General features: G+C 39.6%; 1 protein-coding gene and 1 non-coding gene across 2 annotated transcripts in view; both read right to left on the bottom strand.

Annotated features, from left to right (window-relative positions):
• Window positions 1-10,682, bottom strand: part of LOC124367411 — a 111,447-nt gene extending 100,765 nt beyond the window's left edge. Inside the window, 2 exon segments of the mRNA XM_046824208.1 lie at window positions 6,148-7,658; window positions 7,660-10,682. Of these exon segments, the coding sequence (XP_046680164.1) occupies window positions 6,148-7,658; window positions 7,660-10,533 (4,385 nt within the window). The 5' untranslated portion in view covers window positions 10,534-10,682.
• Window positions 1,772-1,842, bottom strand: Trnav-aac. Its single transcript has one exon. It is a non-coding gene; the product is annotated as a tRNA-Val (tRNA).
• Window positions 10,683-12,120: the final 1,438 nt, after the last annotated feature.

Genomic DNA, 12,120 nt, shown 5'->3' on the forward strand with positions numbered 1-12,120 from the left:
AATTGCAATACAGTTTTTATAAAACAATTTTTGTGAAACATTTTATATTTGAGCTGTTACTATAAACGTGAAGCGGTTAATGTCAAACTAATCAGTTACTTTTTCATTGTATTTGACCGACACATATTTTATCTTTCAACCCCTTCCCCCTAAAAATGAGCTCAAATTAACAGCTGTGGAACTTTCAAAATTCTGTGCATCTGTTATTATAAACATTACCCAATTTTATACCAAACCTAACCAAAATTCTACTATCACCTATAATCTTAAACTTTTGCTTTTAATAATTTGTTGTTAAAATTCCAACTGTCAATTGTTTTTACCGATATTGGAATAGCAAAATTTAGATATCTTTACTTAACTTTTACCAACAGTTTTTGTAAATGCATTCTTTAAATCCCGTTATCGAATCGCATTCCAATTTTACTGTAGATTGAAAATATTATTTTCTTTAGAATTTAGAAATTTCAGAGTTTTATACCTTCAAGAAAATAAGTTCTGTATTTACTAATGAAATGTTTTCTTTAAACATTATTTTAATGAAGCAATAAAATAATGCTTGTTAAATAATGTGTAAATAATAATGGTCGGGCTTGTTTATTAATCACCGACTGTGTTACAATGTGCATGGAACAGTTTTATTAATACCCATTTGAGATACATACATTGAATTTACATTTAGTAGCTTAATTTAAGCTAGAAAAAATTTAGGAGGTCTTAAACCTGAAAAATTACCAATTGGAAGATTATTGAGCCTCTATCTTTTGAGGGTATTTCATGCTTCCTAAACCCCCCTGTGAGTCAGCCCCCCCCCATAGAATAATCTATGTTCTATATTATGTTATGCCAATGGCACAGTGTAGCGGGTATAACGGTTATCGCGAGATAACTAGATCAAGCAACGTCGAGCGTGGTTGCTGCTTGGATGGTGGCCGCTGAGCGATCCTGTCCTTGCAAGCAGTCCGCCTGCCCGGTCGTTGGTGGTGGTTCGGAAGTCACCTTTAAACCGTTGGTCCCCAGCTTGTTTTAGAGAGTGCTTTTTAGCCCTAACGTCGCCTGGTAAAATAAGACATATTTACTTTATATACGCCACTGATTTCATGTACACCGGTTCGAGGTGAAGGCTCAGGACAGTTAGATATTAGGGTTGCGAAGCTCTTAGCTGTGTTACTGTGTGAGTGTAGCGGTGAGGGTTTATCATCCTTGAGGGGTTTTTAGAAGACACGGTACTCTGGGCTAGAATGTTACCTTTGTCCAAAAGGTAAAATGTGTGGAGTGGTCAGAAATTGGGGTTCCCGTGTTTTACCATGATTTGAAGCGTCTCTCGATGGGTTGGAAATTTTAGATAGTACTCATAACGGTTTTGAATTCCCCCCTGCCCCCTCTCCCCGCATTGTAGGGACGCGGGGAAGAACATTCCCGCCCTCAGGGCACGTTATTACAAGTTGCCAAGTGAGATTTGAAAATTCCAAACCGTTCAAAATTAAAGGTGGTTTTGATAAATATGGTATTCGTAAAATAACTTATTAAATAAGTCGAACTACAGTTCATAAATTTGTCTAATTTCCATTTATCTTTGTTCGAAATTTGACTATTGTCTTGTCAGTATACTGAGGGATTCATTTCAAAACAATACAATTTGAGTCATGATGAAATGCGTTTAAACTATATATATATATATATATATATATATATATATATATATATATATATATATATATAAGGCAATAGCCTTATTTAATTTCAATAAACATTGAATAGCAAAAAGTACTTGCTCCGCCGGGACTCGAACCCGGATCTCTCACTTGTTGGGTGAATGTGCTACCATTACACCACAGAGCCCTCACTTTTTACGATTCATTTTATATATATCGAGTCCCGGCGGAGCAAGTACTTTTTGCTATTCAATGTTTATTGAAATTAAATAAGGCTATTGCCATTTATACAAATTGTATGTGTATATATATACAATATATATATATATATATATATATATAATTATATATATATATACCATATATATTATATATATATATATATATATATATATATATATATATATATATATATATATATATATATATATAGTATACTAGAATATATTATCTATTGCGACTATAGGCATAAACAGGAGCGTTTAATGTTGGTGTAGACTATACGTTTATTCTTTCTTGACAATTTTGAATCATTTGTGTTATTTACGTATAAGGGTGGGGTGCTAACCTAGATTTAATTGCAATACAGTTTTTGTTGACACTTTCTGTAGGTAAATTCGAGATTTGGTATCTTTACCTGAGCGGTTAATGTCTCATTGTCGGGTTTTTCATGGTAATTGACCGAAAAATATTTTTTATTTGCACCCTTTCACGCTAAAATAAGCTCAAATTACTAGCTATGGAACTTCCTAATGTGATTAAGAAGAGAGTTAAGTCTCGTCAATGTTGAGGGATTTAGTTCAAAACTATATTTGAGACAAATTATCGAATTCACGCTAACGCTCAGAGAGAGGAGTAAATGTTGGCAAATTCGGGGTGAGAGAAAGTGGGTTCAGGGTGGGAACACAGGCGAGACAAGCGCGGCACACACGCGCTCGTAGAGCGTTCATTCACAGCCCTATTGATCGGGAGTCTGTGGGCCGGTCGCGCGCACCGTCCTTGACACGCTTGGAGCCGACCGGCCTGCCCAACTACCACACAGAACAATGGTGCTAAATTTGGAAAAATGCCACAGCATCCAATTGTGACTTTGGACGACGGAATCTCTTGAAAGATAGGCTCGTTTGTGTAAAACCTGCCCTATTGCAGGCTGTAAACAGAATAGAAACTTCTTGTCATATCTATACATTGATTTCTTCTAACATCGAGAATGTGAGCCAGATCTCAGATGGTCTACAGAAAATTCAGAAACCCCAAAATTTAAGCACTCTAGAAATAATGTTAAGCATGTTAATACACGCACTGTAGAGGGTCATTGGCAATATTTGAGCCTCGTTGATGGTCATTATGGACCCAATAGGGCCTTTATTGCAGTCGTCACTTTAAATCTTCTTAGGATTAAAAAATCAGAGGGCAGGTTGTATGTTTGCCTGTCTGCCCAACTGTCTGTGCGATTAACTTATGACAGAAAGATCCTAAATGGGTGAAATTTGATACATGGATTCCTTTTGGTCCAAGGAAGAACTCTATTGATTTTGGGATCAAATGGTTAAAGGGCCGTCCATCATGGTTGTCCAACTGTGTGATAGATAACTCTTGACAAAAATATTCTTGAGACGTGAAACTTGATACATGGATTCCTTTTGGTCCAAGGAAGAACTCTATTGATATTGTTGTCAAAGGGTTAAAGGGCAGTCCATCATGGTTGTCCAACTGTGTGATAGATAACTCTTGACAAAAATATCCTTGAGACGTGAAATTTGATACACGGATTCCTTTTGGTCCAAGGAAGAACTCTATTGATATTGTTGTCAAAGGGTTAAAGGGCAGTCCATCATGGTTGTCCAACTGTGTGATAGATAACTCTTGACAAAAATATCCTTGAGACGTGAAATTTGATACATGGATTCCTTTTGGTCCAAGGAAGAACTCTATTGATATTGTTGTCAAAGGGTTAAAAGGGCAGTCCATCGTATGGTTGTCCAACTGTGTGATAGATAACTCTTGACAAAAATATCCTTGAGACGTGAAACTTGATATATGGACTCCTCTTGATCTAAGGAAGAATTTTTGATTTTGGGGTCAAAGTCTAAAGGGCCTCTTGGTCCGAAGAAGAGCTCTAATGCCTTTAGGGTCAAAAAGTAAAAGGTACGTCCGTCTGTTGGGCTGCTTGTACGATACATCTTTTGATACTGCTTTGTATTGACTTATTAAGTTACGTAATTAATATTTTAGTAATTATTACGTCACAGGTTGAACATTTTCTCAATCAAAATGTGTTAGTACAATACGCGTAGGAAGACAAAACAAGATTCAAGAGGTAGATTACAGATGTCAGGGTAGGACATAGATCAATTAATTCACCTAGATAATATTATAATACATCTGACATATCTTGTAAGTATCTAATGACATCCTCTTAGTAAAAAAAACGAGCCCGGATGAAAATAGTATATAATATAGAGCCTCGATATAATATAGAGAATATATTGGATCAATCGGATAATATGAAGCTGAAGACGTACTTGTCTAAAGAAAAATAGACTTAAAAAGCAAACTGGCTTTGGTTTACTTAGTTTTATGTTAACGCCATAGGAAAACGTTCAACTTGTGTAGCTGAAGGAATTCGGAGCCTAAGTAGAAATATAGATACTACAAAAATTGAATTTTCCTTTTCTGATCACGGTTTTGTAAAATATATTGTAAAACCCCCATAAAATTATGAAAACGCCTGTCAAGTTGTGGGTTGTTTACAATTTACATTTTATTCTGTCAAAAAAAAACTGTATACCAATGTTATAAGCTACAAATCTTATACAGGTCGGCATAACCGTATAATCAGAAATAGCAAAAGTTTAAAAACTCTGACTCTACGTGAAGAATGAAAATTTCAACATTATTGAACACAAGTTACTTGAGAACCGTGCAATGTATAAAAACGGTGCAATGTCACGTTTTGAAATATTTCATAAATATTTATAAAATATGAAAAACATTGAAATAATTATTACTCGTTTTTAATAGGTATTTACAGTAGCGTGTTTCGAATCTCCATTTATAGAGATTTATTATCATTATTTATTGTAGGATTTTTGATAAATCAGTGGTAGAAATGGTTTCTTTCGCGGCAAAATTCGAAAGACTCTTTTGGATGGATGTAGTATTTATAGTTAATTACTTAATTCGTATTGTTATTTCTAAACCCAAATTAATTTTACTTCCTGTTGAGATTAAAGTAAATTTACCTCTCATTAGCAATATGCAGTTTTCTTGTGACTTTAATTCGTGGAACCAAAATTATGAACTGGAACGGAATGGAATTAGCTTAAAAGAAAAAGATTAATTTGTTGTAGATTATGTCGGGAAGCAAGGTGAAGTAATTATTTATCTCGACTGTAGCCACTAACAAACCATAATGATTACATTAATGGAATTCCAAACAATTGCTACTTTTGTAATCTCATTTTAACGAGTGTGAGAAAATGGGGACGGTAGACTAACGAACTCGTTGAGACCGGACTGGACTGTATAGTGTTTCTAAGGCCAATCATGAGGAAGCCATTAGAAATTCCCCGGAATCTTCCCGAGAGTCCTGATACCGTTTGACAGGCACAAGCGGTCAGACGATATCCAGCCCGGTCAGCCTACTGCCCTCAATAGGCGTTCACCACGTCTAGATCTAACACTGTTATAAGTCATCAGTACGGTACTTCTGTGACCTTCAAGGATCAAAACGTCGGAACTGCAAAATCACGAGCAATGGTTGATATAAAGCTACAACAATAACCGATATTACGATTAAGAACATCTGAAGGGACTCTTTGAGCAAATTCACAAATTCCCTTGGAATTCTTGGACTCTGCTGGAGCTTTTACTGCTGATGACAAAAATGAAGCTCTACCCCCACTTTATAATTTTCTTCCCTCAAATTAAAAATGTCTTTAATAGCTTTCCAGTTATAAAAAAACTCGTAATCAAGAAGTAGCTCGCAACTCTCTCGAAACACGTTTGGCAACTTGATAGTTGATACCGGAAATGAAAAACTGCCAGGAATGAAACCAGGTTAATTTGGATTTTAAAGGGTGAAGTGTTAAATCTCGTCTGGTCAGTAATTATAATCAATCTCTGATAATTATGTGTTCTGGAAATACTGTTCAACTAATGTCATGTTGGTTAGTTAGTGTACTAGTTAAAATGTTTCCTATGCATATCAGAGACTTCAGATGGAATAAAATAATGGAATTTTTAATCATTTCTATTCTTCTCTTTAAATGTTTTATATGAGTAATTTGATAATGTTTATGGCCGTTATCCACTTACAGCACTAATGTGTCACTGTTGTTTACTAACAAGCTAATTAAGATTTATCAGACAAGTCAAACAACACTGCAATAGAATGATAAGAGATAGTGCAATAAAAGAGATTGTGATAATGTGGGATTGCATGCTACAATCACTGGGGCTCAGCCCTCAACAAACAATGGAGGCCTACCTGCTGAACAGAGGGTGCCAGAGGTTGGGGTGAGCCTCGTCCAAGTGCGGGGTCAGGGATCCCGTGGTGCTCCCGACCTCCCCGTGCTCGTCGAAGTTGAGGAGTTTTGGCCTCGAATTGGGGTCGACGAGATGTTGAGGTTGCTTCACTTTCAGCTTGGGAGGTTCTTGCCTCACCGAGGAGGTCGTCCTTATCGTCGTCTCCTTGGGCAGCATTGTCGTCGACGTAGGGTACACTCTGTTGACGTTCTTCACTTCAGACTGTTTCGGCTTGGACAGGATGTTCATGAGTGACTTGCAACTGCTGCTGCTGCTGCTGTGTTTTTGCTGACTCTTGTACAAGTCCGAGGTGCTGATGGGCCCCACTATTGCAGGATCGACCTTGGGTACGCTCGGAGAGGACGGTATAGTTGGAGGCCTCATGCTGGAATATCCGCTGTTGTAGTTGTAACCTCTCTGTCTACTGCTTTGGTATGATTGTTGAGACTGGGATGACTGGGTGGTCCTGTAAGGTGCCGTTCCCCCGGATGCCAGAGATGTTGTCGGAGTTGATGTTGGGATGCTGAACATTGACGTGTACGGGTACTGACTTGATCTGTATTTGTTCTGTTGATAATTTAGAGTAATCGGACTGGTCCTTGCAGCGGTATGTTTGGGGTCCTGTTTGCTCTGGGAGTTAGTGTGCGACAGTTTTGGGTTGTATTTGGTATCTTGATAGTTCTGATATAATTTTGATGATATGTTACTGCTGTTGTTGGAACTGCCTAGAGTTTGCGCTGCAAATTGGTTTGTAGCCGCTTGCATCATTGCTTCATTCCACAGTGCAAAGGCCTGCTGGAACTCCATCTGGCTTTTATAGTCGTATGCGTTGATCCCTGGGGAAGAAGATGACATCATGTAGGGATTCATCTGGGGATAGGTTCCCGAGGGGAAGACCATGTTCAGCATAGTCATGAAGTCTTGCGTGTTGCCACACGCCATGGCGGCTGCCTCTAATTGACTGAGGTAAGGCAACCACATCATCTGGTTTAGAGCTGTTGCAGTGGCGGCGTCCAGAGTGGGTTGCTCTTGCTTCATCTGTTGCTGAAGAAGCTGGGCGTGTTGTTGGTATTTCAGCATTTCCTCTTCCTTGCCGGCGGCTTGCAATAGACTTTGTAGATGAGACAAGGAGACAACCAGCAAATCAGGGTCGGTTAATAGTTTTGGGTATGATAAGTTTTCTGATTTCATGGCAAGCAATCTGGGAATTTCTTTAGCGGGATTTGCTACCAACGCGGGAAGTCTTGCTCTCGGCACTAAAAGAGGATCAGGAACGTTTAAATCAGGATCTGAAAGCACTTCTTTCAACTGCGTCAAAGGATCTAACTTGTTGATATGTTCATCATTCTCATTGGTCAATAGCTCCAGTAATCTTGATTTTGTCGTTGAATCAGCTGATTGTAGTGTGTCTTCAGTGTCTTTAGACTTGTTGATTTTAGTTTTCGAGAGAGAATCTTTGCTGTTTCTGTTTAAAAATTGTTTTAAGCGTGATATCTTCTACTTTCAAACGTTTTGGCTTCGGTTCCAGTTCAGGAGAAGAGAATTTTCTCCCATCAGAAGAGCTAACTGTAGGACTGGCACTTTTTCTAGACACACCTAGATATAACGGTTCCTGTTGAACGGAGGAATCACCTTTTTTGTCACTATCATTATGACACCTTTTAGGACAAGACAATATTGATTCTAGGAACTTTGTTTTACTCTGTTGATGAGCTGGCGGAATAAGTTTCTCTACAGTTTCAACGTTCTTCTTAGGTGTTGTAATTGGTGGAAGAAGCTCAGACTGTTCTTTCATGGAGATAGGCGAAGGAAATATTTCGAGAAAGTCATCCGTCCTTAAAGAAAGAGGAATTCCACTATTATCCACTTGCTCTTTAGATTTCAAGTCTATAACTAAATTTACAGGTGATTCATGACTCACTGGATATTCTTCTGGTAAATCGTCATCATCAAAATCTTCTACGCACTCTTCTCCTTGAAGGATTTCTTCTATAGCAAGTAAATGATCTTCATCAAGGTCTGCTGTTATTTGTCGTTCTATTTCTGCATCATGCAACATAGACGCTTTTATATCGCTATGAGAATGATGACTGATCTCAGTCGCGTGAACAGACTTAGGATTAGCTAGTGAAGAACCACCAATGAGAGATGTATCGATTGTGATGTCTGGAGATTCCTTAATTGACAGCTTCTGGCCTAAAGAAATGTTAGTGCTTATCAAAAGAGAAGTGTCAGATTTGGTCGTGGTATCTGGAAGATGTATCGTATCAGAATCAAGGGATGTGTCAGGCAGAAGAGAAATTTCAGTAAGGCTACTTTCTGGCTCATTAATTGAATGTTCAGGTACAGGTTGTGGAGAGGGTTCTGGTGTTTGTAAATGCGGCTCAGGTAATATAACTTCAGGAGGTGTTTCTTCTTCATCATCATCTTCATCTATTTCTTCTTCAATGAGATCATTGAAATCTTGATCTAATTGTTCGTCTTCCATGTCCTCGATAACATTTGAATCTATACACAGTTTGGAATCAACCACCGGTTCACATTCAACGGATTTTGCTTCACTTTGATCTTCTAAGTTGTCAATAATCGGTGTTTCAGGTTGAGGTTGATCTACTGCTTCTTTTAATGGGCTTTGATGTTTAGATAGTTGTTCATTAATTGACTCTTCGTGAACCTCCACATTTTGTGAATGCATTGGATTTAAATCCTCACAAGACTTCTGCTGAGAATCGTGACACTTTGAATCTAAGTCACTTGATTTTAAATCCGAATCACAAGATTTCAACTCGGACTCACACGATATTCTTATCTCTTCATGTTGTTTTTCCTTTTCTTCCAACTTAGAATCGAGATCAATACTTGATGACAGCGAATCTGATAAAATTGAAGGTTTCTCTGATTCACATTCTTCTTCCTGTTTGGGGGAACGATTTTCTGTATCGGGATTTGATTCACAGATTTCCATGTTTATTAAAGCTTCACTGTCATTAGATTTTAATTCTTCTTCGCGTTTGGTTTCTTCAACAGTGGGTTCAGGGCTCTTTATTGACGTTTCAAGTTTGACTTTTATTTCTTCTACATTACATTCAGTTTTAGGGAGGTCCGGTTCAGGCTCAACGATCTCTTCTTTAGGCTCTGGCTTAATTTCGAGTTCTGTATTAGTTGGAATTTCAGGTTCCATATCAGAAACAGCGTCCTCCACATTATTATTATCTTCAAAATCTGTCTTTGGTGTTGGTACAAACGTATATACATCGAAATCGTCAAATGCTTTATTGTCTCTCGTTTTGTTTTTATTATCTACACCTAAATCTCCATGGCACGCCTTTTTATATCCAAAACTCCTTAAACTCGGTTCAGATAGATTCGGCTCTAAAATTACGCTATTTTCAATAATTTTGTTATTGTTACTAATGCTACAGTGATTATTATTTACAACATCTACATTTTTATATTCATCTACATAGTTATCTTCATGATTAAAGCCTTTGTCCTTTTTCCTATCACAGCGCTTATTCTTATTCTTCCTAGATAAACAGCGTTTCGCCTTTTTCTCTTTGGTATGAGGGAGCTCTTCAGCAGGCTCGGTCTTGATGACCGCAGGAGAGACTAGAGGGGGAGGACACTCCGAGGTGGGGGACAACTCCAGGGAACTCCTGGAGAGTGCCGAGTCCAGCCTCTCCGTCCTGGGCATGGCACGCCATCCGTGGGCCGTCTTAGTCAGCCGTAGCCTGTTCCTTTTGTCGTAGTCCTCGCACAGTACTTCTACTATCCTCGTGTCGTCCTGCTTTACCCACAAGAAGATCGGATTCACCCTCGGACTGGGATCCTCCTCTTTCCTCCTGTGTTGTTTGTGTTTCCGCCTGTGTTTCCTGGAGACGTCGGAGCACGCGGACGAGGTCGTCGAACACGAGGTCGACCTTCTACGCGACTTCTTCCTCCCGTGGTCACTGCGATCCCGCTTCCTGCGCACTTTCTTCGGCGAGTCCGCCCCCGGGTGGCGGGTGTCACGTGATCCCTCACCATCGATCTCGCGCGCCTCGGTTAGTTCCACACTCCGCCGGCGGGGCGCGCCGGACGCCGTCTGTTCCACTCGGTCCAAGATGCGCTCCACGATCTCGGCCACCACTCGCCGACCCGAGTCCTCCTCGAGGTCCTCGTCGCCGCTGTCCCCCTTGCAGGTGATCGACTCGATGAGTTCGGTCAGCGACCGGTTCAACTCCAGCTGGCTGTCGGAGTCGCTCCCGCGGTCCAAACATAACCTCAACTCGTCGTCCACTCTCTCACACGCCTTGAGCACTCCTTTGGCCTCGTCCGCCCAGGGGCCGACGTGAACACTGAGGCTCATCACTCACTAAGTCACCCCGCACAGCACACACATCAATCACCGACACACTCACTGGTTCACAACACAACACGGCACTGTTATGATTGATGCGACACTCACTACCGAGGAGTCACTGCTCTCACTGAGTTGTACGACGACTGCCCCGAGCCGACGCCCACCGAACCTGCCCGGAGATTGCCGAGCTCATGGGCGGGGATAACTAGAGGCGTGGTTCTCCGACCAATGGGAGCGCTCGGCTCCCACCACCCTCTGCAGCTCGATAATAGCTCCACGGAGCATTCGGGAGCGGTCGCTCAGTGGGCAGGTCACTCACTACTCATTGGTCCCAGCTCCCCTTCTCAATGTAATCATACACGGGCCAACATCCATTTCCAAAATAATAATAATAAACAAACGATCGCCTATCAAATTTCTGTTTGTGAAACCTTGAAAAATAATAAACAAGCAACTATCTCACATTGGTTTATTCTGGGTATTATTATTTTTTGGCGATGAAAACACCAGGTAAACAATCACACATAGCAAATAGATCAAAATACCCCGCCTATGATAGGCAAACAGGTACCAGGAACACATTCTTGATCCGTGCACTTTAAATGACGGCAGTTGGAATGTAAGGAAATGATTGCTAATGCAGTCGAGACTACCACATTCCGGAACTGTTAACGTTTTTATGAACCCAAACATCACAGCCGAAAATGTGCTACAAAATATTGCAGCTAACATACCGGAATAGGCTGTATTGGTTATTGTCATTTTGAGGAACCTTTGATCATCAAGCTAAGTTGATACAACGAACCTCTCCATGAATCAATTATTGTACACCCACATGGCTTTTCATTTGCATTTATAGAGTATTTCTGTCGTTTGTATAAATATTCAATATCACACTGAAAATAAACAACTATTCGGTATTTTAGTGACCAATGTTGATTTTAGATTCAATGACAGAGATAGAAATTCGTTGCTCCCCAAGAAATTGGACAAACATTATTTCCACACGGTTTAGTGTTTTAAACTTACATTAGGTTCTGTATTTTTGGTTTAACTTTGGATTAAATTGACTGATAAACCTTGTTTTATTCACACAATGGAAAAATGCATCTAACTAATGAGCATTATTACAACCTGTTTCAGAAGCGGTAGAAACCAGGTAGGGTAAGTACAGTAAAGTAGTTTTGTCATTCCGTTTAATTGTTTAATCATTTCATTCATGTGCACACCAGGCAGTACCAACATGGCAACAATGAACATGCAAACTGTATAAGCCATAAACCATTAATGTCGAACTTCCAATTTGTAGCTCAAATTGTTCACAAATTTGGATTACCACATGGATTAGTCCCAGATTTTGGGACATTCTTCAGAACATTTTTGGGACAGTAATGTTTAATTCATTCCTCAGGAGGCTTCATTTTTGGATGTTCTATAGTTGCCAGTAGGCCTAGACACATGGATACAGAAGACACCAACGCATCTGGCTTAGCTCACATTTTCTCAGATTGAATTACCACTTGGATTAGTCCCAGATTTTGGGACATTCTTCAGAAGCTTTTTAGGGACAATAGTAACGTTTAACCCTCCAGC

This window comes from Homalodisca vitripennis, chromosome 8 (genome assembly GCF_021130785.1).
Source record: "Homalodisca vitripennis isolate AUS2020 chromosome 8, UT_GWSS_2.1, whole genome shotgun sequence".
Taxonomy (NCBI): Eukaryota; Metazoa; Arthropoda; class Insecta; order Hemiptera; family Cicadellidae; genus Homalodisca; species Homalodisca vitripennis.